Source organism: Meleagris gallopavo, chromosome 11 (genome assembly GCF_000146605.3).
Source record: "Meleagris gallopavo isolate NT-WF06-2002-E0010 breed Aviagen turkey brand Nicholas breeding stock chromosome 11, Turkey_5.1, whole genome shotgun sequence".
Classification (NCBI taxonomy): Eukaryota; Metazoa; Chordata; class Aves; order Galliformes; family Phasianidae; genus Meleagris; species Meleagris gallopavo.
This window is the reverse complement of record NC_015021.2, coordinates 9559510-9576084: the sequence shown is the minus strand read 5'-3', so window position 1 is coordinate 9576084 and position 16575 is coordinate 9559510. Positions and strand designations below refer to the sequence as shown.

General features: G+C 51.4%; 2 protein-coding genes across 2 annotated transcripts; one reads left to right on the top strand and one right to left on the bottom strand.

Moving 5' to 3' along the window:
• Positions 1-3108: 3108 nt before the first annotated feature.
• On the top strand, positions 3109-6536 carry LOC104912602 (aquaporin-12-like). Its single transcript, XM_010716534.3, has 3 exons — positions 3109-4812; positions 5024-5140; positions 5270-6536. The coding sequence occupies exons 1-3, from the start codon at positions 4209-4211 to the stop codon at positions 5446-5448; spliced, it is 900 nt and encodes a 299-aa protein (XP_010714836.1). The 5' UTR covers positions 3109-4208; the 3' UTR covers positions 5449-6536.
• Positions 6537-6586: 50 nt separating this feature from the next.
• LOC100541257 (galactose-3-O-sulfotransferase 2-like) lies at positions 6587-12930 on the bottom strand. Its single transcript, XM_010716535.3, has 4 exons — positions 12848-12930; positions 10452-10562; positions 8871-9780; positions 6587-8233 (listed from the first exon to the last, which is right to left on the bottom strand). The coding sequence occupies exons 1-4, from the start codon at positions 12874-12876 to the stop codon at positions 7337-7339; spliced, it is 1947 nt and encodes a 648-aa protein (XP_010714837.1). The 5' UTR covers positions 12877-12930; the 3' UTR covers positions 6587-7336.
• Positions 12931-16575: the final 3645 nt, after the last annotated feature.

The following is a 16575-nucleotide window of genomic DNA, read 5'->3' as shown; positions in this document are numbered from 1 at the left end:
TCTAGACAGTAAGATAAGTATAACTTGTGATAAATTTAGAATTTTTAAATAGAAAAAAAAACCATGAGATCATAAGTAATTTTAACTTATTAGTTCACTTTTATTGATGAATGAGAACGGTTTTAAACTTGTATTATGAAAATTGTCCAATTTAGTCTACTTAAGAGGTGGTTTCCAAGCTTACAGTCATCCTAGCAAAGAAGACTTAGCCCGGCCCCAGAGTTACAAAACATATCTTGATGCTTGCTGGAATGGTGTTGGCTCTGAGTTGAGGAGTGCTGCAAGGTGGGGTCAGAGATGAGCTGGGAGTAGCTGAGCTGGCAGAAGGGGAGAGCCATGAGGGGGTTGCTGTGCTCTGCTTTTGTGTGTCTGGGGATTTCTCTGCCAATGTCAGCTGCATGTCTGCAAAACAAGGATGCAAGCCATGCTTTTTTTCCCTGAATGGAGATGAGCATTTTTAAGACTTGCTGCTGCTCAACTTGGCTAGCGTAGACAAACAGAACAGCCAGAGTTTGAGTAGATGCTGAAAAGGAAGAGTTTGCTTTAGAAAGTGCTGGGGTTCCCACACGTCTCGCTCTCTTGGGTGCCAGTGTAGGATCCCAGGTTGGCCAACGCGTGTGTGATGTGTGTGGGATGCCCCGTAATTGGTGCGAGTCGCTGGGCAGCTCGTGGCTGGGATGCACGTGTGCAGGAAATGTGCAACTCTTGGGATCTCTGTTACCGTCGAACAAAGCGGGTTGCTCACGGGAAGCAGCCGTGGTGCTGGGAGCATGCGCTTCGACATAAGGCAGCTCCTGTGCTGGAGGGTGGCTGGGGGAGCCAGAAGGCTGATAAAGTCTCTCCAGCTGGTGTTGAATATGTGTCTCTGGTCCGTTTTCCCTCTGTCCCTCACGCTATCAGTGGAAATGGAAGTGGGTGCAAGCTTTCTCTTTATTTTTTTAACTGTCTTCAGATTTTAATGTTGCCTTTTGTGTAATTTAATCCCATTATGTTATTTAATTGTTACTGCAATATTAACTACTGTATTTGTTGACTTTGTTTAATAACTGTTCTTTCAGGGCTAGAAATAAACTTCTAAAAAAAAAAAACTCTTTCCTCCCCTTCCCCGTGTCTTTTGAGACAAGAATAGCTGGAAAGAGTAAATGTTTGGAGGTCTTACTGAGATTAGCAGAATGTATTGGTTTGTAATTGAGCTTTAATGGTAGTGGATGTAATTTTATGCTATACTAGCTTGTTCTGTTTCTTTTTAAGAAGCGTCCACCTATCCCTGCACACTGCTGCCATCATTGCACCTCCTGCTCCATGCTCTGGAGTAGCATATGGGAGAGAGGGTCCGGAGCACTGGCTTCATCCATCATTGAAGAGAGATCCCATGCTCTTTTTGCAAGTGGAGCAAAGCAGCAGCTTAGTTTGTCGTCGTTGCATCTTCCACTATTGCTCACGCTTCTGGTTGGAATCATGAAAATGCAGTCCAGTTAAAGAAGAGGACATTGAAATGAGCTTCTGTTGGGCTTACGATTGGTTCAGTTGAAATCCGGATGGTGTTTCTGGCTTGGCTGTGGATATGGAAGTACCCATACTGTGCAGTTCCCATGTGTTGTTGGGAAATCACCTTGTTCCCTTTCTCGCACGTTATGTGAACCTTGCTCATACTGTTGACAGAGGAAAGTGAAGAAACAGTTTGGAACAGCCAGACATAAGAAATGCTCTTAACTGATGTTTGCATTAATTTATGGTGGAAACAGCTGATAGGAGGAGAGAAGGTGCTTGGTAGAACTAATTCAGCTGGATATCGGCACTTAAGTTGCTTTGAGGTGAGCAGGATTTTGGCTTGGTTTTGGTTTGCACAGGTTGAAACTTCCAGGTTCTTGCTTGATAAATCCAAGCGAGGATTTTAAGAACTTGCTTTTCACTTTCTTACACGTGGCCTTGACAAAAGCAGCAACCACCCATTGTTTTTCATCAGTTCTTTATGTATTGGATATTTTAATTGCTGTGCGTCAGGTTAAAGCAATGCAGTCTTGCTGTAAAGTTGGGGAAAATGCCTTGCAGTTCAGTTGCAATGGATTAAAGCACAGAGCTGAGCAGAGTTATTTGAGCCACACCAGCAGCATGCTTGTGTTAAACACAGGATGGTTGAAAAACAAAAAGGTCTTCACTTCCAGTGAGAGTTCCTGCAGTGCTGCGAGGAGCAGCGCTGGGTTTTGCTGTGGTTCATGGGACTTGTGTACAAGCACGGCGCTCTGCATGCTCCCAGCGACCTGCACAGCTGCATCTTTTCCTTGTTTTGCAACTTGCACTTTGCTGTGAAGATTGTTTGTAGTGAAAATAATGGTCTTGCAGACCTCAGTCGTCTGGGAACGGGATGTGAGATTGAAGCGCAGCTAAATTATTGACTCTGCAGAGGAAGACGGTTTCTCGAAGATCTCCCCCCTACTTTGAACTGTAGCCTGATGGAAACTTTTCAAACAAGTAACAACAGTGAATTTTCTCTCTACAGTCCATGGCAAGGGAGGAGAGCAGCAGAGGTAGAGCTTCTCATGCTGTTGTTCCCCCACTGTAGTGGTGGCATTGCTTTTTCTTTCTCTTTCCTACCCACCTGTTGGTGCCTGCAGGGAGAACATCTTCCAGCACATCATAACTGCATTTCAATTGATTATATTGATCTGATTATTGAAACAGGCTGGACTTAATGAGAAAATTAATCATAGAATCATTAAGATTGGAAAAGATGTCTGAGAGCATCAGGTCTAACCAAGTGATGTGGAGATGCATCAAGTGAGTAGGAGGAAGGATGGGATGGAGGAGCAGAAGCAGCACAACTCAGTGCCCAGGCTCGAGATCCTGGTGCTTTTTGAATGGCTCGTGAGTAATTAATCCAGCTTGGTGCAACAGCAGATCAAAAGAGAAGATGCTGATGTGACATGGCAGCATGATGGCACTACGCCCAGCTGCTCTCTCAAGTCTGAGTTAAGCGTTGCCCAGTTGCAGGATATGCCACAGCTACAGTTACTGACGGTGGATGGGAAATAGGTTTTGAATACCTTGAGCAGTTCTAGGATTTTCACTGAGCCAAAAAAAAAAAAAGTTTTGAATCTTTTGAAGCACGTTTTATCTTCTTGTATTTGGGCAAGGTGTGCTCATATTAGGCCAAAGGTGCACACTTGTGTTCTGTTGGGAGAAACAGGTTAAAAACTGAAATGGTGATATGTTTTGAGGCAGGCTGACTGCAGCTCAGCAGTTTTGGATAGGAGGGCTTGGAGGAGAAGTTGCTGACAGTGGCTTGGGCTTCCCAAAGTTCTCAATGCAAGCACTGTGTGCTGTCCTCACCAGGAACCTTCCCAAAACTGCCACTGGGTGAGCACCTGGGGAAGAAATAAACGTCCTGAGGAAGGAAAGCAGCACTGGTTCCCATCATACAGGGATGCTTATCCCTGTGGAATGCTGTTGGTGAGGAGTGAGCTGCTGTTCCCACTGTCAAGATGGGAAATGTGGGCAGAACCCAAGAAGCACTGTCGTTATTTGACGATGACAGCAGTTCTGCTGGTGCAGCTGGGAGAGATCCCACCCAGCAGAAGGAGCTTAAAATGTCCCTGCCACTAAAACCCACCTGTGGGCACGCACTGAGTGCAGCCAGTGCCAGTAGCAAACACTGTGAGGTTCCAATGGGGACAAGGACAGGGAACAGTATGTCAGCCAAGCTCTCGTGTTGGCTGAAGGAGGGCTCCACTGAGTCCCTGGGCACCCTAAATAGGGATGCAGGGAAACCATGGAGTCAGCTTTGCTCCAGTTCTTGTTAAAAATACAGACTTGGGGAACAAAGCATTTTTTTCTTTTTTGGAAGAGACCTGAAGAAGTAGCCTGGAAGAGGCACTTAGAGGGGAGCAGGGGTGTGTGCTGCCATCCTCAAATAGCTGAGCTGCACCCAGTGCTTGGTAAATGGCACAGCAGCAGGCAGAGCCGGGTGCTGGAGTAGGAGGCAAGGATGGGAAGCAACATTTTGAAAGACCAGAGCAGCTCTGGGCAGCACTTGTCCCCATGCCTCCTGCAGCTCACATGTGTGGCGTTTCCCAAAGGCTTCTGGCCGCTGGGCAGGTGCCACGTTTGCTTTTGCATGACCTTATAAAACAGAGGCTTGGAGGCTTTTCTGCTCCTCCCCAGGGGCTGAAAGCTGCGTGGCTCTGTCTCTCCCTCGTGCACCTTTCACTATGGCCGGCCTGAATGTTTCAATTGCCTTTTTCTTCCTGGTGCTTGGCACGTGTGAGGCACTCAGGCGGCTCTCCAAGAGGCTGCTGGCCCCGGGGCTGTTGGGGTGTCTGGCTGCAGAGCTGGCTGGCTCACTACAGCTGTGCTCGGGCTGCCTGGAGCTGAGGATGCTGCTGGAGATCGGCCCCTGGGGCGGCCTTGGCCCCGACGTGGTCCTGACTCTGCTCTTCCTCCTCTTTGCGGTTCACACCGCCTGCGCAGATGGAGCAGCTGCCAACCCCACCATCTCTCTCCAGGAATTCCTTCTCTTCGAACACGGCCCCGTGGCTACTGTGGCCAAACTACTGGCCCAGTGTGTGGGTGCCGGGTTGGGCTGGGCCCTCACCAAGCTCTACTGGTCATGGGAGCTGACACAGCTCCACCTCATCCAGAACCTCATGGCTTCCGAGTGCAGCTCCTCCATCCACACGTCCCCCCACCTCGGAGCTCTGGTGGAGGCCGCCTGCTCCTTCTTCTTCCACCTCGTCCTCCTCAGGGTGCGCCGCAGCCCTGCTGTGTGCCGAGTGCCTGTCCTGGCAGCCACCGTCACCTTCCTGACCTACGTAGGTGAGTGCACCCCTTCCTTCCCCTGCAGCCTGGTTTACGGGGAGGAGCAGCCCCTCTTCCCTCCTCCGGGGCTCAAGCTGAGAGGGGATGACTGCTGCAATGTTTGTTTTCTACTTACTTTGGGGTGAACGGCAGGTTAGGGCATCTGGGCAGCAGGTGATGTGTTGGCACATGGGAGGATGCTGACAGCCCTGCTTTCCTCTCCATGCAGCCGTGCCGGCCACGGGAGCCTTCTTCAACCCTGCCCTGGCCGCTGCCAGCACCTTCCTGTGCGCGGGGAGCAGCCTGCGGGACTACATCCAGGTGTACTGGCTGGGGCCCCTCACAGGTGAGCTGTATCAGGGGTGGGTCCTACTGTCCAAATGCTTCCCAGCAAAGAGCTGACAGCCCTTCTGGGTCACTGTAAGCCTCGTGTAGTGAGGGTGCATGCACACAAGAAGGCACGCTCTCGTTTCAGGGATGCTCGCCGCCCTCTTGCTCTACCAAGGCAACATCCCAAGGTTCTTCCAAAAAAACCTGCTGTATGGCCAGAAGAGCAAATACAAGATACCCAAGGCCAGGGTGACGCATGCAGAAGATGGAGAGCAGCGGCAGAAGGGAAAAGGGGAGAAGAGCAACCCAGCATCTCGTGCCTGAGCCCCTCTGCTGGGAGCGGTTCTGGCATGGAGCATTTTGTACACCCAGGCCTACAATGCCAGTCGTGGGGGGGAAACTAATGTGTTTGCAGAAATTACTGGTTGCCTGGGGTACACAGGAAGCTTGCAGAAACTCAGGACCATTGCGTGGGCATGCTTGGGCAACTCCCAGGTGGTTGTGTCATGCCATGTTTGAAATAATCTGTCTGTGTCTCTTACAGCCATAAAAACAGTGTAATAAGTCTTGGAGAGTTGGGATGAGGAGGAAGCTCTCTGTAATTTTTGGCATTATTTGAGTTCAACGGAGGTCCCCAAATCGCACAGCTCAGAGACAAGTCTTTAAAATACCCTAAAATTCACAGCAGCAGGGCACAGAACACCCTGCTCCCCCGATGTGATTCTTAACCTGTTTTGCATGCAGCTGGGGAGCTGCAAGGTGACAGTAATGGGTTCATAAAGCATCTTTGGTTAAAATATGTGGCTCTGGTATGCAGTGCAGGAAGGTGTTTGCATGCAGACCCTTGCCAGTCCCAGCCCTGGCCTGCTCTCTGTGGCTATGTGAAATGCCTCTGCTAACACAGCGCTCTGTGAAATAAATGTTACAATTGGCACGAAGGCAAGTGGTGTCATTCCTCCAGAAATTGAAGAAATTCCCCGCTTAGGGAAGAGGGAGGGAGATTTTTTCTTTCCCAGCACAGACTCTCTGGATGTGGAATTCCTGGTGACCTTCATGGGAGCCCAAGCATGGGCTGAAGGAGACCTGCTCCTTCCTTCAGTAGCAGGCAGGATCTAGCTCTGATTAGCTGAGAGGCAATCAGAGTAATGAAGTGACACCCAGCTGCAGTGATGGTGACAGATGTGGGTTTGGTACCCAGGTGTGTGGTGTGCCCTCCCCTACTCTCCTGCTGGTTACAGAGACCCTCAAGGTTCCTTGTCCAATTGGTTGTAGGGAGCTCAGATCCTCCACCAGTTTTTTTTCTGAACTTTTGGTTTGGAAATCGTGCAGAAAATGGGGCATGTTCAGGATCTCTCCATTTTGATCAAGATGAAAAATCCTGATTTGTACTGAGGTTATTTCAGATCTAAGCTGTGGAGCCTAAAGCAAAAACATCAAGGCTCTGGGAAAGTTTTTAGGGATGGGGTTCATTTCTTGTCTGAACTGATTTGCTGGTCCTGCTTTTTCTTTGAGTGCCTCACCATGACTGATGCTTATATTTTTTTCCCTGGGCAGAGCATGGAGCATTCCTAGGGCTGCTCTAAGCAGAGGACTGGGGTGTCTGGCACAGAGATGCTCATGCAACCCTTTTGTTTTTCCCACGGAGGTGTCTTTTGTTGGGCTGCTGAGATCATCTACCATAATGAAGGGGAGTTTAATAGGAGTAACAGTGAACACTGTTGTTTTAATTAAGAGGCTGCTCCCCCAGCACTGAGGCACGGTGGAGGAGAGATGCAGCTGGACAGACAGAAACGTTCCTGAGGTGTAAATGAAGCCCTGATGGATAACCTGGCCCCTCACCACCTCCAGCTGCAGCCTGTTTTGCCTCCTGGCATCATAACAGCTTAGTGTCCCATTTCTGCTGAGTCCTCTCGCCATGGGACAAGCAGCCTCAGTGCTGCCATCTCCTCATTCCCTGCATCCCCTCCTCCCACGGAGGCTGGGTTCGTCCTTGCTGGCTCAGGAATGACCTCAGAGGAGTCGCAGTAAGGTAAGTCCTTAGGGCCCACCATGAGACCTGCTCTAAGGGCTCTGATGGTGAGGGGCGCCAGGGCCTCTGCAGACCTCATATCCCACCTGGGCTTCACCATGGCAGCAGTGACCCCAGAGCCCAGGGGTGGGTGGTTGGCCGTCCTCAGCTGAGGGAGCTGGAGAACAAGGCCGGGATGGGGGCTCAGTGCCGGGTGCCCTCCAGCCTGTACCGCATGGCTTTACCCTGCTGCATGCCCTGCAGCGAGGGAGCGAGCTGAGGGGGCTTCTGGAGGGGTCTCTGGGGTGTATTCTGTGGGGGACTTGGGGGAAACTGCTTCTTGTAGAGAGCAGTGCTGTATTGCAGCTCCGGGGTCACCAGGCGCCGGCACATGCGCTCCGTCGCCTCGTCCAAGCCCTGCTTGAGGTTATAGCCCAAGATCCTGGCATTGCCATACTGCAGCGGCCTCAGGGAGGAGTCCTTGATGTCCTTTGGGCCCACGCTGCCCGTCCCTTGCAGGCAGGTCCTCGCCAGCTCAGTTTGCCTCTGTCGCAGCGCCCTGACCTCGCGCCACATGCGCTCCCTCCCGATGTCCCGCTCGATCCTCTCCCAGAAGGTCCTATTGAAGTGGATGTAGATTTCCCAGTCCAGCCTGTTCCAGGCCTTTATCTTCTCGGCTGTGATGCTAGAGAGCGGGGACCTGGTGCTGCTGTCCCTGCTGTTGAGTGGGAAGGACACAACGCTGTCCAGGTCCCAGCACAGTGTCTCCTTCAGCAGCACCATGGACTCGTCGAAGTACTCTGAGATGAGCAGCAGGTCAAAGGATGCCTCGATGGCTTTCAGCATTAAGTTCACTCTCTTGGCTGTGACCTCCGCATCGGGGTTGAAGCCGAAGTCAAATGTCATGAGGTTCTTGGCATAATGGCTGTCACCAGCCTTGGGGTTGTAGAAGCGGTAGGGCTGGCTGAGGAACTCCTCCAGGCTGCGGGCGCGGGAGAAGGCCGACGTGCCCTTGTAGTACACGAAGGAGGACTCCATGAGCTGCACGGGGTTCCTCAGGATGGAGAAGTAGATGGCTGTGCTGGGCACCACTTTCTGTACCTGCAGAGAGAAAAAATGGAGTTTTAAAGGTGGGACAAAGTAAAGGGACCTGCTTGCTGGAAAAGCAAAATGGTTTCATCAAGTTTGTCTACAGAAGCTCTCAGGAAATGCGTGAGGACAGCCATGAAAATGCTCAGAGGGCTGGAGCACTTCTCCTACAAAGACAAGCTGAGGGAGATGGGCTTGTTCAGAATGGAGAAGAGAAGGCTGCAAGGAGACCTTGTTATAGCCTTCCATTGTTTAAAGGTAGATTGCGAACAGGAGGAAAATCAACTCTTTACATGGGTAGATAGCGAAGAATAGGAGGAAATGATTTTAAACTAAAGGAGGGGAGATTTAGATTAGATGACAGGGGAAGGTTTTTCCTTGAGAGGGTGGTGAGGCCCTGGCACAGTCTTCTCAGAGGAGCTGTGGATGCCCCATCCTTGAAGGTGTTCAAGAGGTTGGATAAGGCCATAAGGAACCTGATCTAGTGCTTGATCTAGCCTATGACAGGTGGTTGGAACTAGATAATCCTTGATGTCCCTTCCAACTCAAGCTGTTCTATGATTGTGTGATCTTTGAATGCATCCATGCTTTCCTGGTGCCTCACCTTGCTCCTGCCCCACTCCCAAGGCCTGGAGGCTGTGCCCCTTACCTCGGGCCGCAGGAAGCGCATGTGGTGGCACAGTATGTTGAACTGAGGAGGCTTCCTAGGGGAGAAGCCCTGCACGAACCTCGCCATGAAGTGGTGTGGGTAGAAGAGCTGGTGACCGCCCCTGAGTGGGAAGGCAAAGGTGAGGTTGTGCATCTCACCAAAGCGGAAGAGGATGTTCATGACAGTGCTGCTGGCGCTCTTGTGGACCTTCAGGAAAACGATGTTGGTCTTGGGTTTGCACACTTTCTGAAAGAAGACGTCTTCTACCTGACCATCATCCCCCAGGGCCATCACATCTGTAGAGATTTCTGTCCAGCTCGGGAGCAGTCCTCTCTCCAGCTCTGTCCTGTAGAAGTCATCTGCTCTCAGGAGCTGAGCTGTATCGAGCACGGGGTGTCTGACTGAGTCATCCCAAGGTCGGGGTGGAGAACCCATGGCTCGATGCTGAGGTGGGCTCTGCAATGTCACCCGCATCATCTGGGGTGACGTTATTTTCTTGTGCTCCTCTGCAGCAATGCTGTTTGTGAAGAGGACACCATCATCAGTATCTCCCAGAGCTGTGGTGGCACTTTCAGGAACACCTGGAAACATATCCCCTCTGGTTGCTTTTCTGGGGCTGGAGAGCTGGGATTTCAGCTGCGGGGCTGAAAGATAGGCTTTCATCTTGTTGCTGCTCTCTGCAGGCTGCCAAGCCCAGCGCCCCTCTTGTCTGTCTGGGCTGCTCTTCTGTGGTGTCACCCGTCTGTAGTAAAGGTGCATCTGGAAACCATCCCGTGTGTTCTCAGAGGGCTGCCTGTATGGGTGATCGTCCTCCCTTGGCATACTGTGGGTCTGGAGGACATAATCAGGGCTCTCCTGGCTGTGGTCTGTAGTCTGCTGCAGGGCGTGCTCCAGCTCACAGTGACAGTTCCTGCAAAAGGGTGAAGATGAACCGGCAGCAGGAGGTATGGGATCCCTGCTAGGAGCACTGAGTGTGCTGTTGGGCTGAGTTGAGGCAATGGCCAGATTGCTCTAACTGTTTTATGCTGCCTGGGAATTGCCCTGCCCTCCACTGTTCTCCACAAGTGTATGGGGAGCTTCTCCTGCCCGCTGCAGGAAGAGTAGCCACCAGTCCTATGGGAGTGGGGCTGCTGGTAATCAACTCAATGGGGTAGGGGAGGGAGGGAGCACGCAAGGAGGGCAGCTCCTCTGCAGCCATCCCAAAGCAATGCTCCTCTTTCTCTGTTTGGGGTATGCTGGATGTAGAGCTTAACCACTTGGCATGACCATCCTGGCAGGTCAGGGTGGATGCAGGATGTGAAAGTCTTTCAACATCAACATTGCCATGCCCTGCTGCACTGGAGTAAAGGAGCAAAGCCTGCATCCTGCAGAGTTCTGAGGCCAGACAAGACAAAGCCTGGAGCAGCCTTGTTTGACCTCAGATGCTCTGAGCAGGGTGCAGGGGTTGGATGAGAGCCCCAGTGGGGTTGTTTCCCACCCAGATTTTCTTGTGCTCTTGGTTGGGTGTGTTTTAACCCCTATCACTCATTGGTGAAGGGCTGGAGGATGAGGTGCTGGTTTGCCCTTCTATCTGGGACATACCTGGTAGGCTGCAGCTTTTCCACGACTTGAAACGAGACCATGAGGAGGATAAGGAGGCTGAAGGAGACCCAGAGCCGACCTGGCTGGCACCTGTATATTGCCTTCAGGTTTCTGTGGGGAAGCAGACATTTCGGACTACTCATTGCATCACGTGGAGGAAGAAATACATTAGGCACAAGGCAGAGGGAAAAGAGACCTCAAGGCTTCCACGCGACATCCATCAGAAATTAGTCGTCTTTTGTTTATTTTTATTTATTTTTATCTAGCTTTAAGATAAGGTCATTTTCCATGGGTGGAAGAGGTATCGAGACAGCGATAACCAACGGGCATCAACAGCTGTGCTTGAGTAGTGGAGCCTAGTGGAAATTTCCAGCCAGGACACAGATATCACACCGAAAGGTAAACAGTGATAACCGTAAAGCTGCTTGGCTGCTCAGGGATGCCTTGCCAGCATGGCTTTAACAATGGGAGCAGGCAGTGCTCACACTCAGCCCTGCCTGGCTGAGAGATGTCTGGTCCCTTTCTATAAACAAAGAGGAGAAGCCGTTTCTTCTCTACCTTTTGTTTCTCTCGGCTCCTGCTGAGATCTGCTATGGGGCCACATTGAGCGTGGGCACCTCCAGGTCCTGGAAGACTTTTTTGTGCTGCTCACAGGGCTTGGTGGAGCTGGATCTTGATGCTAACCTTACCAACGGGGAATCAGTGGAGCAGCCGGAGGGCTGAGCTTCCTGGAGAAGGGATCATTTTGCACTGCGCTTCTGCTGATGACTACCTGGTGACCTGTCATTGTGTAATGAGGGCTGGTTTGTGCTGAGGACCTGGTTAAATCCTCTGCTGTGGATGGGAACGCTGCTGGAGAGGCTGTGTGCTGCTTTGTGGTCTCTGCTGAGCAGGGAGTGGAGGGTTCCAGGGTGGGAAGATGAAGGCACTCAGAAGCTGCACTCTAATCCTCATTCTTTGACACTGTCCACATCCTTTATCAGTGGGCAGTTTTGGACAAGGGGCCTGAAACTGTGCACAAACTTGCTGGTCCCAGAGCTGCTGGGAGAGGGATGCTGGGTGCCCTCCCTGCTCCAGTGACCGGTGGTGGCAGACACAGAGCTTTGAAGTGATCACATGTATCCCATTGATTTGGGTTTGCCATTAAACTGGCTTTGTTCCAGGAAAAAACAAACAAACAAACAATCAAGTGTTGTGACTAATTGTAATTTGCTTCCAGTGGTTGTGCACTGCTTCAGACAAAGGCACGGTTCTGCTTGAATCTCAGCTGAAATGGGCTGAAATGATAAGCTTTTGGGATGTTTTTAATATCTAAAGCATTTAGGACAGTAAAACTTGAGAGAAGACACATGCTTACGAGCACGGTGAGCAAGCTACCTGCCACCAGCACAGCCTCCACAAAACCTGGTGACAATATGCAGGTACCCATGGCCACCTCACTGTCTGGGGCAGGAGCTCAGTAAGGGCAGAAACACCTGGCTCAGGTGGTGGGTCTGAGCCCCAGAATGAAGAGGCAGAAGTCACTGGCTGTGGATCACAGACTAAATAGCAGATGCTTCAACAGGTTTGATGCCATCTGGATCAGCAGGCTTGGTGATGCTGCAGCAGTGTAGTGCTTCCTTGCAAGTGGTGCTGCTCATGCATGTGTGCTTCATGCAGATTTACTTCTGGGTTTGCTTCCACTGTGCTCCCCAGGTGGTAGCAAACTTTCACCATACCTATGAAAGATCTGGGCTCTGAGCCGGCTGCCTTTTTGGATGTGACTGAGCAAGTGGTTCCAAATATGCCATGCGTTGTGGCTATTTCCAGTCTGATTGGGCCCGCACAAAGGCAGGGTGCTTCCTCCAGGCTGCTTGCTTGGGATCAAGGAGCACACAGTGAGGAAGGAGGAGCTGTGGCAGTGGAGATGCTGAGGAGCTGCACTAAAGGCAGCAAAACCAGGACGCAATGGGACACAATGCATATGCTGTGGGTGCATAGGGAAGGGCCATCCTGCCCTGAAGTGCTCTCTCCCAGCAGGAGGGCTGCCCATAGGCACTGCACACAAGTCCAGCCTTGTCCAGGTTGCTCCTCACATCTTTCCAAAACGGAGCCTCCCCAGGAGCCCACCTTACTCTGGGTGCATTCACTGGGTTTGCTGTTTGCAAACAGCATTACAGGGCCTTTCAGAAGATGCTGTTCCTGTCTAGAACATGGAAGAAATGCTGTGCTTGGGGGCTTTGCTGGAAGAGAACATGCTGTCGCCCCAAACTTCCCCACATTTAACCATTCCCACCACTACTTCCATCTCCAGCCATTCCTCAGCACAGAGGCACTGCAAGGACGTGACCTCTGGGTATAGTACAACCAGTGCTGAAGGAGATAACGCCGTAATTAATAGATAAAATTCCACTTACGTGATCAGGTACCTTCTGAATTTCAGCATGGTGAGCTGCAGCCGTGGCCGAGCAGCGGGTGCTTGCCGTTGGGTTAGCGCGGAGAGTCTGGCAGAGCAAACACGCAGAGCCTGGCTTGTGTGCCTGCATCTGGTGGCCCCTCCCTGGGTGCTGTCCCTCTGGTGCCCTGCTCTGCAGTGCCTGCCCCCAGCTCTGCTCCGGCTGGTGGTAATTTGCTCAGCCAGCCTTGGGGCTGTGGTGGCCCTCAGCAATCCTTTGCACCGTGATGGGCAGGCTGACCGGGGATGGTAGGGTAGGAGTGGTGGTGCCACCTGTGTTTGTGTCCCTGCTGCCCCCCTTGGTCTCATCCAGGACCTCTGATGCTCTATTTTCTCCCATCATGTGTCTTCTTGCTCTGCTCTTTGCAACTGATCTTTGCTCCTTTTTTCCATATCTTGTGTCCTTGCCTTCTTGGCAAAGCTGAGGGCAGACACAGCTTGTTCCTAAGTTCTCACCGTTGAAAACCACTGTACGATATGATCTCTGTGTCTGTACTGCGGGAAGATCCTGTGCAGACTGGGTTGTGTCTGCACGGCTTGGAGGTCATCCTGCTCATCCCTGCTTCAGCCTGGCCTCCTGTGTTCCTCCTGAGGTCTTCACCCCCATACCAGGACTGTGCTGTGCCAGAATGAACAACAGCTGGACTCCCCTGCTTGGAAGCCAATGCTTCCCAGTCCCAGTGTAGCATTGGGTCAGCTTCTTGCTGGCTGGTGGACAATGCAAGGCAAAGGAGAACCAGGAGGCTCTCTTCCATGACAAAACTCCAGGTTCTCCTTCCTTTTCAGTAGCTTTTTCTCTGTACCCTTTCCCTTCAAGGCTCACCTCAGCATCCCACACATCACCAGCAGGGACACAGCCACGATCCTGGGACCTGAGCCCAGACAGCAGGACCAGATGCTGCTTGTGTTTGGCCACCAAACACCTGAGGCAGAAGTGGGAGTGAAGGATGTGATGTGTGCCATAAGGGCCCTGGTTGTATGTGTTATCCCCTCTCCTGTGGCCATGTGTTTCTGGGAGAGGCAGACAGACCTGTCTGAGGTCCCTTCTGGCCAACACCTTGTTCTTTAGTGACAGAAGGGCCCAGCTTGCTCCCTTCCCCCTCCTGTCATCTCTCCCTGGCACAGGCAAGCGCTGCCTCTCCCCGTTCACCTCATCAAAACCACAAGTTTGCTGTAGGGCTGCTGCGTTCTCCACCCATCCTGTGCTCCTGCTATCTGACGGGCCGGCAGCTTATCTTGGAGCTTGGGGCCAGGTGAGAGCTGTGGGCTCGCTGGGTGTGTGGATCAAACCCACTACTACTATTGGGAACTCTGAATGGAGGGAGGAAGCTTCTCTCCTTATGTGATCTGAGATGGTTGAGCCCATCTAGGGAGCCGTGCTGCTGTAGGGACGTCAAGCATCCCTGGGCGGGACTGTAGGAGAGATCTTATTGCTGCAGGGCATGGGGTACCCATTCCTGGCAGCATCCACACAGACATATGAGAGGAGAGGCTCATGAACGTGAGGGTGTCCAGGTTTGATCCTGCTCCTGCTGGAGTGTTTCTTCTTCCTGGACTTGTGTGATTTACTGCTGCTCATTTTGGCCATTTCCCTAAGGACAAAGCTATTTGTCTATGGATGGGGACCTCACGAGAGTGCCAGTTTGGGGTTGTCACCCTGATCAAGACCTCCTCTATTCCTCTTTGCTGCTGTGCAGCCTCTTTCCTTGTCACGACTATCATGACTATGCATCTGTGTAACAGAAACACCAAAGGGAAAGCCATCTGCTCTGCTGGGCTGGGCTACGGGGGATGCTGGAGGGCTTATTCCGAGGTTATTGCACCATTGTTGGCAAGGTGGGCATCTCTGGTCCATTTGCTAGCTTACACCTGGTGTTAGGGTGAGCAGCAATGTGTGGGAAGGTGACCACTGCTCTGGTGGAGAGCACGGGAGACCCAAGCTGAAATTTCCATCTTCTTGGGCTGGACTACTGAGCAAGCATTGCAGGGTGCTTAGTGAGGGCATCCCTCAAGCCTCCCACTATTCCCTCGAGGTGTGAGGTGCATCACTAATACATAACAAGGCCAGACAAGCCTAAGGCACTACTCATATCCTCTTCAAACAAACAGACAAAGTCTGAAAGGACCTTTTCATTCTCCTCAGACTCAGGTTTTATCAAGTGCTGATGACCAATCTTGCTCTCCTTCCCCTTCACAATGAGGCCAATGTGTTCGGAAGGGTGCGGTTTTGAGATATGGCAGAGCAGCTGGCATGGGTCTTGTTGCAAAGCTGGAGAGTAAGCAATGGTTTTCCAGGCTCAACAGAAGGAGTAGCAAAGCTTTGCTCTCCAGCTGGGATGCTGTTATGGTGCTGTGAAAGCAAGAAGTGGGAGAAAGGACACCACTGCTCTCCAACGCAGTGATTTTCCTTGCCAAACAAGGACAGGACTGATGTGCTTGCACGTGTTGGCAGGCGGGATGGGGATGTAGCGTGGAGAGTGCAGGCATAAAGGGAGGTTGTCTGTAGGAATAGGTATTGGAGTACCCAGGGCAGATGAAGAAATGTCTTTTGGGACTTTGCCTGGCTTTTGGAAAAGACAACTCTGGTGGTTCCTTTCAAACAAGCACCACTGATTGCCTAACATGGAGCTCGTGGTTCATTGTGATTTTACCTCCCTAACCAGAAGAGAGTGTCTGGCTGCTTGAAGAGGCAATACTGGTGTCAGTGGTGGGATGGTTTCCAAGAAGAGCCAAGTGATGCTGCAGAACGTGGCAGAGCTGGTCAAGAAGGTGTTTTTACCATTCCAGGTTGGCCAGAAAAAGTTAAGATGAGCATTGCACACAGGGGCTGGGGGCTTCCTGGGGTGGAAGTGGCCCAGAGAGCTTTCCTTAGCAGGGAATGGAGAGTGGTGGAGCTCCTGCTGGAAATGGCTTCTTACTTTAAAGTCAAAGCAGAACACGTGCAAAATAAATGAGACCTGTTTTTATTGAAAAGAAGTGGTCTGCCCTCCTTAAATGCCTTCAAGAGGGAAAAGCATCATCAGAGTGCTACAGAGAAGCCGTGTCCAGGGTTAGACTTCTCTTAGGAAGGACCAGGAGTAATGTTACTGAAATGCCTGAAGTTGGAGGCACCTGGCTTGAGGCTGTTGTTCCCTTGCCCCACTCAGGTACTTCAAAGACCTGGAGGTTGCTCCCACAAGGAGGAGTTGTAGAAAATACATCTGTTATTCAACTGGGACAGCATCTTTGCTTGAGATGGCTACCAAGTTGTATTTTCTGCAGTCTATCACCACAACACTTGTGCTTCCCATGCTGCCTACCCCAGCAGCCCTTTGGGACAACCTTAAACCCATTTTTACCTCTTGGTTTGGATTTTGGTTTCCAGCTGTCCCATGCCTCCTCCCACCAACAAGACGTAGGCGAGCTGTGGCTAAGGGATGTGCTGTGCAAGACCTGCCTTTTCCAGTCACAAAAGCACAGCCTGAGCTGGTGCGGGAAACCGTAATCTTGAGGAATGTCATGAGGTCTTCATTATCCTGAATCTGAGAAGAGAGGAATTGTGTCTGAGTGCCGCGTGCTGCTAAGGCTGCCCTTGCTTTCATCATTTTGGTATTATTTTTCCCCTGTCTTTATTTCTTTCCTTTTTGTGTGTGTTTTACCAAAGCAAGGACGTGCCTGCATCATTCTGCCTACCTGTGGTCACCAATTTGT